We start from the raw sequence: 18889 nt of genomic DNA on the forward strand, positions 1-18889 counted from the left end.
ACCAACTGTGACTAGTAATAATCAGATATATAGAGATTAGAAATGTACGTGTAAACATCTTATTGTCAGTTGCATTAAAAATATTTTTTTCTGTGTGAAACTGTGTATTTTAACAACTAAGTGGAAATCTTTTTTAAATGTTAAAACCTCATTTAATTTTATGTCTAATAGAGTTTATAATGAGTAAAAGATTGTACAAGCGTAATAATTCATCTGTAAACCTAAAAATGTATAGCCAATTTTGAAAGAGATGTACCCTAGCTCAGAAAAATGTTATTGAATAGGTTAATGCTGTTGTAATGAAATGCTTCTTCTAATTAAAAAAAAAAAAAAAAAAAAAAAAAGAAGAAAAAGTTAGAGTTGCTTGGGAGAATGATGGTGCCTGACCATCACAGAGTGAAGAAGAAAGGAAAAAAAAATAGCAATGGAGGTTGCTCTCTGGCCTCCACATCCATACCCACATGTGCACACATGTGCATGTGCATACACACACACCTACACACAGATACACATATACAAAGGAAAAATTTGTTTCCTATTTCAATGTACAATAAAGCATCCCCAAATAACATCTGACAAAGAAAACACACACACCGATAGGCCCAGAGTGGGCTGACTGTCACAGGTGTCCCCCACTGGGCACCACAGGCATTGTCTGTGCTTAGACACATGAACTGTGTTGGTTCAAGGCCAAGGCTGGATGAAGGAGGTTCCGGGCTAACCCATTTAGGTTGGGAGCAACATCCTGAGGCCTGCAGATCATCATCAGTGTGTCCCATCAGGCTATATGGCTCTGAGGTCATCACAGTGACCTGCATGTCCTGCCTCAGAGGCATGTGACCATTGCAGTCAGGGCTTCCTCACAGAAAGGACTCACACATCTTTTGCACACTGTTGTTGCCCTGTTGAAATTCTTTACACTTTTCTAACAAGCAGCCACTCACTGTCACTTTCCTCTGGGCCCTACAAATTATCCAGCCTATCAGGGCTGTAGGACGTGAAAATGGCAGAGGTTCAATAGGCCACGGTGTGGCCAAAGCTCACTGACACATATCAGAGTAAAAGAGACCAGCGCTCTGCTTATATAACAAAACTGATCTTCAGCCTCCATTTTTATGACTGTTTTCCTTCAAGCAGTGGCTTCGCTGCAGCCAGGGCCTTGAGCTAAATATCACTTTTCAGTCTCGTGGTTCTCCAGATGATAAATTAAAGAAACAGTTTGGAGACATATTTAATCTGCCTCCTGAAACCTGGCTGCCAGAATCGCGGTGCTCCGCACCCCCTGCAGGCCATTCAAATTAAATTTGGAGCGAACTTCCGGAAATTATTTCCCTAATAAAATTTCTGAAAAATACACCCCTGCATTCTAAAATGTTGTTGGCTGCCGCTCCACTGTGTGTTTCCTTCTCTGAGTCAATAAAAATAGTTCAACTGAGTATTTTGCTGTTCTTTATTTAAGCACAATTTGGTTTATTTTCTCCCTCCTTTAATACTCTGTGTATGGATGTATTTTTCATTTTGTGCAGTATTGTAATTCTTTTGTCTTACTAGCTGTGTTTGACTTATAGTCTATCAACCCTATTAATGGATGTAGTTCATTAGTTATCCAATTAGTTCTGTCTCCTTGTCTCACCTTTTCTTGTGACCCCTTCGTCTCTCCTGGTCTCCCAAATGCAAACAATTAATTGCGTTCAACATAGTCATTGTCAGCATATTTTATACTTTCCTTCTCTTCTCTCCATAACATGTTTGCGCTCCTTCATCATACTTCAGTTTTATTATTATTCAGTGTGTGTGTGTGTGCACTAGTGTTTGTGTATATATGTGCATGCATGTATATGTGTAGGTGAGTATGCATATGCATGTATGTATCATCAACACAGTTTGAGAACCTTAGGTGTTGTTCCTCAATCATGATATATGTATGTTTTTGAGAGAGGAGTCTCACTTGCCTCAGATTTACAAGTAGGTTAGCCTGGCTCTCCAGCGATGCCCAGGAATCCTCCTATCTCTGCCTTTCTAGAGATGGCATAATAAATGGAAGCCGGCACACCCGGCCTTTGTTTTCTCTTTACATGGGCTCTAGGGAACACGCTTGGTTCCTTGTGCTTGAAGGTGAACAGTTCCCAGCCGGACCATGCCCCAGCAGCCCTCACATGCTGACATCCCGATTTACCACTCATGGCTCATGTTTACCACGAGAGTTTTGTCCTTTTCTCCTTTCTCCTGAAACATACAATTTTTCTGTTATGTCAAACATCATTTATGTTAATCATGACTATGTGAATATACTATCATATTTACTATTATATTTCTTTCTTGTATAATCTTTAAACCTCTGGCTCCTACTTAAGGATACCAAAACTATGTTGATGTTCAGTTTAGGTTATGGGTGAGATTAATTGACTTTTGTCTTTGGTGAGTTCTTTTATCAGTAAGCCTCCTGCTTTTCGTTCTTTTTAAAGATAGCCTCTCTTGGTCTATCCATATCGGCTACTCGTGCACCTTCACTTGCATTACCTGCAGTAGGCAGCGGGCTCGAGGGACTCATCCTGTTTATGGTCATTATCTGGAGTGCCCTTCTTCAGTAACTACTCCAGTGTTTCCTACTGGCCTGAGGGAAGAACAGGTATCCAGACTGACTGGGTGTTTAAGGGGTTCACACACAGCATAGCTCCTCCTGGGCCCTCTCTTTTCCAGCACCTTAGGCAGCAGAAGCTGACGATTCCTGGGCCTTCCGGGGTTCTGTGCTACAAACCACATGGCCTCTCAGTGTCCTCGCTACAGCTTCTGTTCCAGCTCTCTGGGGTCTGCTCTGGTAGCTGACTGTCCTCTGCCTTTCAACTCCTGAAATCACATCCCTTTGTTCTCTTGGTTCCTGTGGATTTGTGATTCTTCATCCCTGTTGTTATCTGCCACCTTAGGGAGTTTTTATGGGGCATTATCCGCAAATGCATATGTACAGGTACCACAGTAAACGATGTACTTGCATATGTACAGCGTGCCATAGTTAATGATGGTACACAACTTTATTTACCTAAATTTTTATAGAGTCTCATTATTTTCAACAAGTAGACAGAGTATAATTGATGGGTAAACAAATGAACAAATACAAACTTACTATTCAAAACTTGTACACTTCACTGCAAAGAGCTTGTCTGTTCCTGTTTTCAAGGCCTGTTTATTAAGGAGTCTGTTCTTTTCTCTTTTGACTACAGACGGAGGCGTCAGACAAAGCCGGCCAAACCTCACTTCCCTGCTAGTGCAGCCGATTGCAGCATCCCTTGTTGCAAAGCTCATCTCTTTGCCAACACAAGGCGTGAAGAGTGATGGCTGCAGCCTGCTAGAACTTCCTACTGATGGTAAGACATAGCGTCCCTTTGTGTTCATCTGCTGAATGCTTTAAGGACTTTGATCACATTTTACAATCTCTTAAATTAGCATTATTGTTTTCAAAACTATTGACTTTCAGTGAGAGGAATGTTTACCATTCTGTGGTTCTAAAGGGATGCTTTTGAAAACAAATTTTGAATAAAAATGCAAAGATTGACCAAACAGAGAGATTTGTTTTCAAAAGGAAAAAAGAAAACACTTTGAATTGTTGCAAAGGAAAGCGTCACAAATAAAGCATTTGCACATGGACAGAAATCTGCTTAACATAGCTTTCTGGTTTCAGCTTGGACAGCTGCACTGCCTGCCAGGATTCAACGGATCGCAGAGCTATCTGGGGCATAAAGTCTTTTAGTGTAAAGCATTAAAGTGTAATTCCTGCAATTGACTAAAAAGTCCCTCTGTTTACACACATCACTGCCCAGGAGATGCTTCGTGTTCGGCAATGCAGTGCATCAGGCCTTGTTGGCGCAAGATGAAACCAAGGCAGTTAAGCTGGGGTGTTGGGATGAAAGCCAGGGGCCGCATCTTTCTCTGCCTCCAGCATTAAGGTTCAGAGGAGAGACTCTCTTTACATACTGTCAAATGTGCCTCTAGCTGCTGTGAACTAACACTTAAGGGCTCTGTTTCACATGTGTCCAGATCTGGAGGCCTGAGTAGCAGTGTTTTATCTGCTCTTTCTCTCAACAACAAACACATAAAAAATGTTTTGAAGAAGGTTTTCTCAAAGTCTTAATACAGTCAAGATTGCTGGATGTTAGAGACATAAGCTTCCCTACATCCTCCAGATTAGATCCTCATTAATTATCAAATGAAAAAAGCAGGAGATACAAAAATCAAAACAGGAAACAATAATAAGGCTCTGTTTTCACTAGGAATGAGGGCTCACTCCAAGAGATACTTGATTTTTTTTTTTTTTCACCATCATGTTCTGATCTATAGAAGCTGATTGTGGGTTTTGTTTGTTAAAATACATAAACACCACCACAATAATAGTTTACTCCTAAAGAAAGTTCTGGCCTTGTTAAGGACTGGGTTTGGGCCAAGAATGGAGTGGTTTTGGTTTTGGGCTTTTTTGTTTTTTCAGTTAAAAAATACTATTTACTGAGTGTGAGGGAGGGGCTATGGGTGCACATGCACACATGTGCCAGTTGTACCTGTGGATGTCAGATGACAACACTTGGAAATCTGTTCTCTCATTCCACCTGCGGACCCAACTCTCCAGCCCTACATTTAATTCAATGCATAGTGGAGCCTTTTGAGGCCTTCCAGCCACTGTCCTGATCTCAGTGCACTGTGACCATCCATGTCACCTCTCTACTAAGTGACCTGTGATGACCTGCACAGTTTTGTTCATTGTGAAATGATAGCTGTACTACTGTGCCTCTTCCCTTTCAAAGACCAGAACCGGGTCCCTCCTCAGCTTTCAGATGTCTTAACAAAGTGTAAAGGATACTTCTCTATGTGTAGTACCAACATCAATGACACCATACAGAAATCCTGTAAGGAAAGATGAGATTGGGGCTGAGACTCTAGAACGTCAGCGTGGCACAAGGAGCAAGAAAGACCTGCTAAGGATTTGTGACGTATCAAGGTTTTCCTCATGATATATTAATTGTTGCTTTTTAAACTATAATTTCTTAAGTATTTTGAGAGTTTCATACATGAACATTTATTTGCATTGTTCCACCCCCTCAGTCCCCCTCCGTCTCCCCCCAGTCCTCCCATTACCCCTCGATTTCTTCATCTTTTTTGATTATTATTGTATATTTACACTACACATTTATACATTTACACATATACATGTATATATATAATGCAACAAGTCCATCTAGTGGTGCTCATAGGTGCCTTGCTTAGGCCTACCCACTTGGGAGTAGATAACCTCTCAGGAATCTAGTCTGTGGACAAAACTGATTCTCCTTCCCTCAGCATGCCGTGATTGTCTGTAGCTCTTCATCTTGAGGTGGGGCCCCATGAAATGTCCCCCATCCACCTTGGCATGTCAACTGGTTTTGTCATTATGCAGATCTTGTTAGGCTTCTATACTGTGAAGTGTTCATGGTGCAGCTTCCCCCTCGTGTCCAGAATGCATTATCCAGCAGCAGGTGTCTTGTCCCTCTGGCTCTTGCAATCCTTCCCCTCTTCTATGATGTTCCCTGAGACTTAGGCGGGGAGGTTTCTTCGGGCTGGGCACCTCACAGTCACTTATTCTCTGTGTTTGGCCAGTTTTGGAACTGTGTAATAGCCTCCGTTTTGTTACAAAGAGAAACTTCTTTGATAAGTTGTGAGAGGTACACTTGTCTGTAAATATAGCAATATATATTTAGAATACAATGAGAGAGCCAGGTGTGGAGTATGTCTTTAAAGTCCAGCACTCAGAAGGCAGAGGCAGGTGGAGCTCCGTGGGCCAGCCTTGTTTACATAATACCATTATGATTTCCAGGCCCATTGGGACTGCAGTGAGACCCCATCTCAAAAAAGAAAGAAAAGAAAGATAGAAAGAAAGAAAGAAATTGCATTGGTCAAGGAAAGTGACAGAAGTAGGTTCTTTGGGTCTATGACCTCCCCACCCATGTGTACTTGGCTGTTTTTATAATACCAGGCATGAAGGCCCTTCTACTGAGTCCAATTATACAACTGTTCATCACCCCAAAATAAAAATGCCACTATTGCACCAAGAGAGATAATTTGCTGGCCTGGTTACAGGTGCTTTGAAGGCTTTACATGACTTGTTTTCTTCCTTGGCAACTTTCACAGTATCCTCTGAACTATGAGAGCTAGTCTTTAGGGAGGAGGCTTCCAGGTTAGTTCTAGTTCAGTTGCACCAAACTGTGTATACAAAGTATGCTGAAGGTCTTACCTTCAAGTTCTATGAGGTAACCCAGGGCTGTGGCAATAACCTCTATCTTTGGGGGAGTTTGTTGAACTATTCTGATCAACAACTCAGAGGGAGGTTTCTATTGCCTGGCATTGTGATCCTTAGATGTGGGTATATATCCTGATGTAACTGCAGAAGCCAGAAAAATAGAAAGGAACCATGCAGGGGAGAGGGGAAGGAAGAGCTTGAGAGAGATGGTGAGACACAGGCATTATCAAAGGACAAGTGGGGAGAATGGGGGGAGGTACTTCAACTGGAGGAGGAGGAAGGGCTATCCATAGGGAGAGAGAGGGGACATCAACAATACTTAGGTGATGTGAAAAGCCATACGGAAATGTATTATTTCATAGACTACTGAAAAAGACATGTATAATATAAATGTGAATGAATGTATATAGCTGAGGATAAATCATTGCATTTTTTAAAGTCAGATGTACTTAAACATTGAAAATGCCGTATTATTTTGAAACTTTTAATTTTTTAGAAATCAGATGATTCAGGGACTAGAGAGGTGGTTCAGCCATTAAGAACACTTCCTGCTCTTGAACAGGATCTGAGTTCAATTCCCAGCATCCACATGGCACCTCAAAACTGCCTATAACTCCAGTTCCAATGGACATGACACCTTCTGCTGGCCTTTGTGGGTACTAGGACCAGGCACACACATAGTGCACATACATACATTCAGGCAAACACTGACTAGACTCCAGTGGATGAACTTGCCTTGAGGGATGTCTGGGTATACTATCTTGACTTGAAAGACATTAACATAAATGACAGAATGCATAAAATTCAACGGGAAGTGGGGGAGGATATGGGAGGGTGTGGATGGGGAAGGGGGTATAAAGATGATTAAGATGTTGTATATGAAATACACAAAAATTCAATAAAAAATTAAAAAGATACAGACATCACACTAATCAGAAGAATTGAGAGGCTAACTAACAGAGCTGTAAAAGAAAGACATGCATACACATGAAATAAAAATAAAATTTAAACCCCACAATTGTAATTATATTACACAGATATTACATGAGCACCTTGAGTGTGTGGTTAAATGTAAACTAATACTAGACAGGGCATAATGACATCTTAGTCTAGTGTTTCACACTGGGTTCATCGAAGAAAATTAACTTTTAAGTTAGTGATACACACTTATAAAATGCAGTAGTTACTCTTGATGGCATACATGTATAAAGATGGGACATGAAAAAGAAATGGCATAGAAGGTTCTTTTTCTTCAGAAAATAAGAATAACACGTATAGTTTGCAAATTAAAAATAATCAAAAGTACATTGCAATGTAATTCTGCCTTATTGTTGAAATTTTGCATATTCTTGGGCATTGGGTAGGGAAATCTTCACTAATTAAGCCTGGACAGTAGCATAGGAAAAGCACACACAAGTCAAGTCCTGCTCTACTTCAGCTGTCTAACTTGTGTACACTGAATCAGAAGTCTTTAAGTGTGGCAGAATGTCTGCTCCAAGTGCCTTCTCAACACCTCTTCTGCCTGTCACATTGGGGGTCCTTTGCCAGCATTTGCATGAAATATGTTGTGAGTAGGTTTGAGGATACCTCAAACTCTATAAATAGATCCTGATTGGCTCAAGCCTATGACTATTTCATCTAACAATCAAAGGATGATATAAATATAGCCCCAAACCCAAGACTCAGTTTCTGAAGCCTGAGCGAGGACCCATTTTACAGCTAGAAGTTAACATAAAGCAGGTAACTCTGGAGCTTCCGAAGCTCCTGAAACCACAGGACTGCACCATGCTTGGTCATGGGGCCCACAGAGACAAAGAGGAGAAAGACAGAGATGGAGATAAAGGGGTGGAGGGAAACAGGGAGGAGGGAGAGTCTTTCCCACTAAGTAAAACTGCCATATCCGAAGCTAAATTCACTAAGCTGTCTATAACATGTGAGTCAGAACATCCCCTTTGTTGTTCTCGATTTTCACTTATTTACAGTGAAAATCTATCTAACTTATACAGACTGAAAGGGCCTTGTACAAAGGAATGTCTGCTCCCAGAAAACAAGTTCGGGAACAGAAAGCGGAGAGCTGAGCACTGTACAGAGACCCCAGGAAATGTAAGCTTAGTGTATAAGGGTTGGAAAAAGAACCAGAGCTGATTATGCCTAAGGAAATAGATTGTTTGCATGGATAGCTGGATGCTGACTTGGCATTGTCTTTCTGGTCTCTCTGTTCATAGAGTCTAGCCATTGCTCTACTGAAATGTCAGTCTTTGTCCTTGAGGTTCAACCACAGCATAGAAATCTTCATTGTCAAATATTAATTCAAGCTTATTTGTAAGATTCATGAATACAGTGAAAATAATGAGATGATAAACTATAAAACAGACTAATGAAATTTATGAAGGAAATATAAATAAATCAAGTTTAAAAGATATTTTATAAGCTTGATTAATTCAATAGTTTAGAGGAAATGCCTGTTTTTATACTGTATCAAACTTGTCATCAATGATGATAAGTTTTGCATAAATGAATTAGAAATCTGTTTTAATATATAGATAGCCATGATTTCCTTATTCATAATTTGATAAATTCTTTGATGAAAATTAGATTCGTTAGAAAATATAACAACACTTTACTGATAATATAATTTATGCTTTTGCCAACTTCAAATGTATTACAAATAGCCATCTTTTAAATCTGTTAGTAGCTACTTAAAGGAGCTGTTATTCACATTTCCAGAGCAGAGATCTCAACACATATATTGAACATATTAACACTGAAAGTTGTGATTATGCAAAGCATTTTCAACAAATAGTTTATTTTAACTATAGAAAGCATAGCCATTAACAAGAAATGTTCATATATTGGATCCAGTGTTATTCATTGTTATATATGAAGATAATCAAGCTGTTACCAGTATTAGTCCTAAGGTTGCTCAATGAGAGAAAATCTAGACGTATGTGATCATTGTTAAATGTTAAAATAAAAACATTATCTCTATCCATTCATCTATCATTTACCGTCTATTATTGATCATCTATTAATTTATTATCTATCATCTGTCTATAATTTATCTATCAACTATCCATCATCTACTTATCATCTGTCTATCATCTATCTCTCTATCTATCATCTGTCTGTCTATCATCTATCAATTATTTATCTGTTATTGATCTATCAATCATCTATCTATCAATCTGTCCCTCATTTATCTGTCTACCTCTGAGACAATACAGGTTTATAGACACTGGAGGGTTTTAGATCTGATATGATGACATAGCCTCCTTTAATTCCAACTACATGAGTGATGCGTGATTAGCCTTTTGGGCATATAAAAGGAAACCATGTAAAGTAGGCTAAATTTTTTGGGGCGTAGGGAGATGGGGTTTGAGACAGGGTTTTCCTGTAGCCCCAGCTGGCCTGGAACTTGCTATGTAGACCAGGCTGGCCTCAGTCTCACAGAGATCTGTGTGCTTCTGCCTCCCAAGTGCTCGGATTAAAGGTGTGCACCACCAACCACACCAGGCAGGCTAGTTTCTTTTTTAAATAGAAAAAAATAAATGGAGATATTTTCAAGCAAGGTATGTGTGTTAGTCTCCTTTGCAGTACTATTAGTGAAGGTATCTGAGATGAAGGAAAACTCGTTTATTCCAGACCCCAGTACTGAGGTTTAGCCCTTCTTCTATTGATCTAGTTGCTTGGGCACTATGGTGAGGTAGCATGTCATAGTGGCGGGGGGGGGGGGGGGGGGGGGAGGGGCTTATTAAGGAAAGAGAGAGAAGAACCTGGAAGGTAGTTCCAGTATCTCCTTCAGAGGCACACCTTCAACAATTTACCTTTCTGCCCCTCAGTCCACCTGCTGAAGACTGTGGTTTCCCAGTAACATCATGAGAAAAAAACCAAGCCTTATAAACATAGATGAAGGGAGCACTAAACCAGACCTTCACAGGAGGCTTTTCTAGGTATCAACATCAAAGGAAACACCCAGAAGGAAAATAGGAATAATTTTAATTTGTGCACCCAACTTCAATACAGCTTGCGTATAGGTGAAATCACATGCTAGATCTCATTAAGGAAGCCATGTGTACAGACAAATGCAGGCTAGATCTTAGGAGCTCCTGCGCTCCACAGTGGTGACACCTGGCCTTCTGGCTCTTCAAGCAGACAATTGCATTGTGAACCTAAGAGTCAGAGCTGGAAGCTGGGAGCAGAGAAAGCCGTGGAAGTAAAGATCAGCATTCATGAGCTGCCAGTCTGAAGTCCTCAGACAAAGGGAAACAGAGCTTCAAAATTTGCTTTGAAGGACTGCTCATCAAGGACCTGAAATAGAGAAGCCAGGTGTGGGACCTATTGTCCAGAGTCCGCAGACAGTGGAGTCAGACCTGCATCCTGGGGAGTGAAGACGGGCCTTTCCCAGGGTGGCAGAACTCATTTGCCTGGAACTTCCCATTTCCATCTCTCTCTTGCAAGAGTTTTGGTATTAGAAATGACTCAGCACAGGTTTTTGTCTAGAGGTATTTGCTCACTGAGCACCAAAAGACAATCTGAGATGCACAGTTGGCAATAAAATCACTTTCAATGTCTTGTCAAATATTTCAGTGTTTTCAGCATTTTTATAGCTTCTCGTATTTTTATCTCATTGTTTTTTAAGCATGTTTCTACTCTGTACAAATTACAGACACTCCAACTAATCTTAGGGTTTGGTACATGTGGTAAAATCTAATATATCATATCCCATCTATTTTGAAGATCAATTTTTCTTCACAATGGATAGACATAATTTACTAACTTATAAGCTAACATAAATTCCTTGTTGTTTTTCTGGTTTTATATCTTGTTATTGCACAACATTTTTGGCTTTCATTCTTTTTAGTCTTATCCAAATGTGTCCTGAATGCTTATGTGTCTAAACTTTAAAGGCCCCCCTAGCCTCTAATTGTTAAGTCTCCATGCCAACATAGGCCCTCTGAAAAGCCCTCAGGACTCCTCTGAGTTTGAAAGTAGTCTCTCTGTGCTTCGTCCCTCTGCCAGGCTTTTAGTACTTGAATGTGACAACATTAAGATAGGATCATTCTCTGAACTCAAGAATGAGCAATTTGAGGGGCTGGAGAGATGGCTCAGTGATTAAGAGCACTAGATACTCTTGCAAAGGACCTAGATTTGATTCCTAGCACCCATGTGGCAGCTAATGAACATCTGTAACTCCAGTTCCAGGGGAGCTGACGCCCTCTTCTGACCTCCATGGACATTGCATGACACGGGTACGCTTACATAGATGCCGGCAATACACTCATGCACATAAAATAAAAATAATAAATAAAATACTTTTAAAAAAGAATGAGTAATTTGAAATTTAGCAGAATAAATTTTTCTCCTTTGTTTTGTATTTCAATTTTATGAGGTTTTCTATATGATCCAGGATCAGATCATTGATCTGAGCACTTGAAAAAAATATGTGTTTCATGTAGCGTGCATGTCGTGCTCTCTATCCTCCCATTCGGACTAAATTTCTTTATTGAGTTGTTCAAATTCTCGTTAGTCTGAAAACATTCTCACTGTGAGTTTGATTTTCCTTTTTGTTCTTGTGTCCAGTTTTTTGTTTTATATGTTTTCAGCTGACTACTCACATGTTTAAGATTCACACACATCTGATTGATTAGTTGAACCACTCAGTAAATGAAATCACTTTCTTTATATCTGGTAAAGAATGCCTTAAATTTTGTTTGGCCTGATACCAATTTAACCGAAGTCTTTGTTGTTTTGTTTTGTTTGTTTACTTTGGATAACTTTATGCTAAATCCTATTTTTTTTGCTTTCAGTTTTTCAATATTTTTTTCTTTGTTTTAAACGTCCCACTATTAGTGAATAGCTCACATTTTAAATACAATGTTTCATGGTTTAATGGAAGCATTTGTACCAATGTGATTACTGTGATTTCTGTGTCTTAAACTCATATTTTTTTAGCTTAATTTGGCTTTCCTATTTAGACCACAGATGTTTTCCTTTTGTTTTATTTTAGATCAAGAGTTCTTATCATTATATCCCTCAACTATCTTAGAAGTTATAAAAACTGTTTGTGTTATCTTAGATTTATTCTGGTAATTTTTCCCTGTTTTCTGCTTCCTTCCAAATAACATTCTTTGAAGTCCCTTGAACGCACTGAGGGACTGCAGTCCTTTAGAATATCTGTTTGAGGGAGCTGGAGAGGTTAAGAGCAGTGGCTTCTCTCTTGCAGAGGACCAGGGTTTGATTCCCAACTCCCACACGACAGTGTCCGTAGCCTCTTGTCACCCTTGTATCCCAAGAGGCCATTTAAAAAGTCTCTTAGGTTCTTCAAATACTCTAAGCTGGTGAGCAATCTCAGTGCATCATTTATCTGGGTTTTTGTTACTTAACTTTCGGCCAAGAAATTCCTTAATTGTTTTTGCTGTTTTTATACACTCGTAGCAAAGTATATTTTATTAGTCACTGTAATTATTTTAAGTGGGAAGATAAGTCCAGCACCCTATTGTGTTACTAAGGATCTACTGCTCTCCACGTGTGTCTGGCTTGGCAATAAAAATGATTGTTATATAAAAAATTAATTGACACAGAAAATAGAATGTCATCAGGAAGTAAAGGACACTCTGTCCTATCAAGTCATGATGATAAGAGGGGTCCAGATAGGGGAGGGGGATTAAATATCATCAAAACATATTGTATGAAATTTGCAAAAACTCAATTAGTTTTTTAAAAAGAAGTTAAGTATCCTAAAAACGTGCACAGTCTGGGCATTCAGCAATGACCCATGTGCAAGATATAGACAGACAAAGCTAAACTGAAAAGATACAATGATTGTGCTAGTGCTCAGCCAGGGCTAGTCACTACTGCTGTCTCTAAATCCAAACAGGTAAAAGTATATCGTGAGGAGACTTAAAGGGCTGGCCAGGGAAAAAAGAAAAAGCTGTGGCTTTTGGTTAAGTAATAATGGAGTCTCTGCTAGCAAGCAACCAGCCAAGGATGGGGATGGAGGATGGTTAGGCCTCCAGTCTTCCCACACAAACCTGTTGATCACAGTTGACTCCTTCCATTCCCTAAAATCTACCTGAATTCAAAAATTCAGGGAGCCAGAAAAATATGATGAACAGAAAGCAGCCTGAGGGTTGGGGCAGCAGTGTGGCAAAGAGTGGAGTGCAGATTTGGATTGACAACTGTGAGCTGCAAAGGGCACTCCCATGGGATTGCTCTATCAAGTACTTCTGTGATTTGTGAGTGTTAGGAGGGTTTAGGGGAAAGATGTGGGAAATCAACCAATTTTCATCCTTATAAAGGTTACAGAAGAAGTTGTTTTCCCCTGTATGAGAGACTTAGTCTTCAAGACACTTTCCTACTTGCAAAACCTTACCAACTAAAAGGGAAAACTTTTATTTTTTCCAAATCTATCCAAACTCATATGCATACATGTAAATTTGGGTGTGAATGTGTCTGTGTATACTGGGGATATAGAAACAGTGACTACTATATTTAAAGTGCACTTGTTAAAATGGCATATGATTGAGAAGCCGTTAATATTCAGTTTTTTAGGTGAACAGTTCACATTTAGAAAAGATGTTAATAGATTACAGATGGCCAGTTATTGAAAGAATGAGTCTCTAGCAGATTCTCATCCCCCTAGGGTACAAGAAAATTGAACACACACACACACACACACACACACACACACACACACACAGAATTCAAAACTTAATCCTAGAAGAAATTCTAATTCAGACTCGACCTACAAAAGGGCTCAAGCATAGAGAATGCCCAAAACTTTGAATAAAAATTCAAACTCATTGAGACCCACTAGGAAGAGCTGTGTCTAAGCAAACAATAAAACTTAATTATTGGCGCTAGGACTCAGAGCTAACAGCAACTGTTATTTTTCTTTCTTTTTTTTTTTTTTTTTTTTTTTTTTTTAAGCAGGGTACGAGCTGGCCTTGAACTTGCAATGACCCTCCTTTCTCTGTAGACCAGGCTGGCCTTGAACTCACAGAGATCCACCTGCCTCTGCCTCCCAAGTGCTAGGACTACAGGCATGCGCCACTATGCCCAGCCCTATTTTTCAAATTTTTGTGAAGAACTTTGGGAGGTTTCCTAAATATTTGCGCCATTTATTTATAGTACAGAGAAAAATGAAACCTTGTCAATGTTTTGAGACAGAGATTGAAAGCCAGTTGAACCTTAACAATGGCAGAAATTCTCTCTGGAAGATTCACCTATAGCAGACATTTTTTCTGTGCCTGACGAGACTAAGGCATAGAGAGAGGCAGTGATTTCTGTGTCTTTTAGCTGACACTGCTCACCCAATTTGAATTCAAATGTTTCTGAATGAGCCACATTTATGTCATGCTGAAATCATTTTAACTTCACATGTCATATTTAAAGCTGTCATCAAATTTTGCAACAGGAGAGACAGAAACCATTCAGTTACGTGAGCGGGAAATATAATCTTTAAGGAGCTGGTATTCACACATGTGCGTGTGTCAAGTTTTTGATTAATAAACTATAGCTGGGTGTTCTCCCAAATTTTCTCATTTCAACTTTAAAGAGTCATTTTATTTCATTAAGGAAGATTTGAAAGTATAGCACTCAGTGACTGAAGAGCATGCTAGAGGCAGGGTGAGCCAACACGTGTGAACTCTCCCAGCACAGATATTTTCCTACACAAACACAAGCATCACATCTATTGAACCCTCTCTGCTACATTACCCTCTGGCACCATTCAACTTCAGTCAGGTGTTTCAATTACAGAACGATCCAAACCAGTGCTGTGTGTTGCAGAGCTGTCCAGTGTCCTGTTTCCTTGAACCTTTCTTTTTATCTTGTGCTGCTTGTCTCCTTTAAAAATGGCATGCCGGGCTGAAGACAAGGCTCCCCAGCTAAGAGCACTGACTGCTCTTGCAGAGGACCCGGTTCGATTCCCAGCACCCACATGGCGGCCACAAACCATCCTTAACTCCAGTTCCCGGGGAATCCGAAGCCCTCTTCTGACTTCCAAAGCATTGTACAACATGGATGCACTCACATACATGCAGGCAATACACTCATATGCATAAAATAAAAATAATAAAATATTTAAAAAATAAAAAAATAATAAAAATGACATGTCAGTGAATTAGTCACTTTTCTGTTGCTAGGATAAAACACCATGACCAAACATGAATAATGGAAGTGTATGTTTCAGCTTATGGTTCAGGAAAGAGAATCCATCACTGGGCGGTAGGGCAGCAGGTAGGCGTGGTGGCAGGAAGCCAGGACAGAAGCTTAGTGTTCCAGTCAAGGCTATAACTTCTAAAGACTCCATGACCTCCCCAAACTGAGCCACCAACCCTTGACAAATGTTAAAATAGTTGAGCCTATGGGGGACATTTCTCATTGAAAGCATCATAGCCAAGTGTCTTCAGAACGCCCTATCTGGGGTCTGTCAAATTAGTCCCTCAGGCTGTGTACTGTGTTACAGAGGTGAGGCCATGTCTCTCCTCCTCATTTCAGTCCACAAGTTCGAGCTGATGTGACCATCCCGCCCCCACTCACTTCCACTCGTTAGTCTCTGTGGCTGCTGGTGCTTCCGATCCAGACACTAATAACTCTATGATACCTTTGTCATGTACTCATCATGCTGTGCTGGAAGAAGATATTTATATTGTCATGATTTGTTTACATCTTTCTTTGTTTATGCACATTAATATTGTTATTACTTAATTAGAATCTATTTTCTCAATTTATTCAATAGGTTATAATATTAATACTACTTATTTTGAAAATATTGTCATATGTATATATGACCCTACCTGTTAATAATATATATAATATATATATTTATTTATTTACTATTTCCCAGCCTGGTCTTGAGCACACTATGTAGACCAGGCTGGTCTTTGACTCTTCTTGCTTTGCTTCCTGAGCTAGGATTGCAGGTTGTAGACTAAACATACCTAACTTCTTTAATTTTTCAAAATCACCCTTTGCATAGCCTTAAAAAAAAACCTAAAATTGTATTTTATTTAATGTATATATGTAGTGGAATGTTATTATTCTTTAGATTCTCCCCAACATTTTTATTGCTTGAAATTTTCATGCATGCATATGTGTTTTGATCAAATGAACTTCATTCCTTCCCTCCAATTCCTCCCTCACACCCCCAGCACTTTTCCTTCCTAACTTCCTGTGCTCTTTTTAAAACCCTCTGAGTTCTACTTTTATCTTGAAACTCCAGTTGTCAGAAGTTGTCCAGCAAGCAAACCTCAGCCCAGCTGTGCCCTCCAGAGGAGTCCTCTTTTCTCTTTGAGCCTTTTGCTATTTTCTGTAGGATTTTTCAGCAGATCTTGTGTTTCTCACACCTCAGTATTGTTACCAGACATTTCTCCCAGAATGCAATTTCTTATTGTGAGAATGTCATCCAGACAACAAGATGTCCATGCTGCCTTGAGTTTGCTGCTCTGGGGGGCATTCCTCTCAACACTACTCATGAATAAAGCTTGGAAATGATCGTTTTAAATGTAAATACTTATATATTTGGCAACATAAAGTAGTTCATTCTTCTTGACTGAACTGTGTGTGGTATTGGGACAGGTAGGTTTCTTTGATTTCTAACATGAGCACTTCTGGTAGTCTCTCTGTCTTCACAGAAATCAAATTAGTTGCTGAACAAATCTATAGTTTTGATGTTTTTCTTGTTACTTAACACCACTAAAATCTGTATGCCTCTATTATCCTGATAGTTTTTGCTTAAATTGTCATATTTCTTTCAAAACCCAGATTATTAAATGTAACTTACGATTTACTTCTGTTATATGAGCTTGCGTACGGTTTCCTCTGAGCAATGTTTTCCTGCAAAGTACATTACTTTTACATTGATTCTATTCAAACTCTCTTTGTAAATTATCTCATACTCCTTTTATTCACATGCTACTTTATTTTTTGTTTTTTGTCTTTTTTTGAAGCAGGGTGTCCCTGTAGCCCCATTGTCCTGGAACTCACTATGTAGACCAGGCTGGCCTTGAACTCACAGAGATCTGCCTGCATTTGCCTCCCAAGTGCTGGACTACAGGCGTGCGTCACCACACCCGGCAAGGACCACTTTAATAAGCACTAAGACAGAACTTTTATATCCAAGCAGAGATGAAAGTCAGAATAGTGAGCAAAAGAATTTTGGAGAGGGGGCTGAAGGGATGGCTCAGCGGTTAAAGAGAACTGGCTGTTCTTCCAGAGGACCGAGGTTCAATTCCTACCACATACATGGTAGCTAACAACCATCCATAACTCCAGCTCCAAGAGATCCAAGCCCTCTTCTTGCCTATGCAGGCTTTGCATGACACGGGTGCACTTACATGCAGGCAAAACACTCATACACATAGAAATTAAAAGCTGGGTGTGGTGGTGCACGCCTTTAGTCTCAGCACTGGGGAGACAGAGGCAGGCGATCTCTGTGAGTTCAGGGCCAGCTTGGTCTTCATAGCAAATGACCCTGTCTCAAAAACAAACAAACAAACAAAACGAATGGTCAGAAAATGGGTCAGGGTGGCTCCATGCCTCTCACCTCAGTTTGAACTCACAGAGATCTGCCTGCATTTGCCTCCCAAGTGCTGGGACTACAGCCATGCGCCACCACACCCAGCTTCACATGCTACTTTGAAGTATGTCTTTTCAAGTGTTTGAGTACTTTCTACTTCTGCTCTTATACCTATTCCTAATTTAATTCCATTGTGGAGTATAAATCTATTAAATTCCTTAAAACAGGTTTTATGCTAAAGCATGTATATTATCTTGGTAAATATTCTATGTGTCTTTAAGAATATAACCAGGCTCCAGTGGATGGACCCATAACAAAGGGAATTGGGGGACACAAATTTGGCTTGATAGGCCTTATAAAAATATGTGTAGCATAGATTAAATCTGGGGGTGGGCAGAAAGGGAAGTACAGATAGAGGAGGGGGTCCAAATGTGTTAGAATTTAATATAAAATATCAAAACATTGATGTGTACTTATGTGTAATTGACAACTCTATCAGTAATATCTAGCTGTCTGTTGTCTTTTTCATCTATTCATGTATCTATCACCTCTCTATCATCTATCTCTCTATCCATCTATCATCTGTCTCTCTATCCATCTATCATCTATCTCTCCATCTATCTATCATCTATCATCTCTCTATCATCTGTCATCTATCTATCATCTGGTCATCTCTCTCTGCCATCTCTACCTATCCTCTATCTCTCTGTTACCACAAGGACATGTCAATACTTAGTTGGAGTCCTTCTCTTTCCATGTATTTCCCTCCTATGACTGATATTTACATCTCATGAAACTGCATCATGAGAATCATCTGACTTGTGTCTAATGGACTAATGTCCAGGAGGACATCCTTCTCATCCCCCTCTGGTTCTGACCCTTCCTGTATGAATGTTCCTCCTGCCCCCACCCCATGGTCACTAACTTCCTCATCCTACTCAGGCTCCAACATTATATCAACATAGCTTGTTCCTCTTAACATGCGGCTGCATTCTGCATTCTTACCGGCTCCGCTGACTGCTCTCAATTTATCAGTTCCCCCGACAGCTGCTCTTTTCCTCATATTCTTTCTTGCTCTGTCTTGCTATGTCTGTTTCTCTCATATATAT

The 18889-nt window shown here is 39.8% G+C and overlaps 1 protein-coding gene across 8 annotated transcripts in view; it reads left to right on the forward strand.

The window, feature by feature from the left end:
* Positions 1-18889, forward strand: part of Naaladl2 (N-acetylated alpha-linked acidic dipeptidase like 2) — a 1296606-nt gene that overhangs the window by 883753 nt on the left and 393964 nt on the right. For all 8 annotated transcript variants that reach the window (XM_029560548.1, XM_029560545.1, XM_029560549.1 and 5 more), the window contains one exon: positions 3219-3362. In XM_029560548.1, the coding sequence (XP_029416408.1) occupies positions 3219-3362 (144 nt within the window). The remainder of the gene's footprint in view (positions 1-3218; positions 3363-18889) is intronic.

Source organism: Nannospalax galili, unplaced genomic scaffold (genome assembly GCF_000622305.1).
Source record: "Nannospalax galili isolate Female #2095 unplaced genomic scaffold, S.galili_v1.0 scaffold572, whole genome shotgun sequence".
NCBI lineage: Eukaryota > Metazoa > Chordata > Mammalia > Rodentia > Spalacidae > Nannospalax > Nannospalax galili.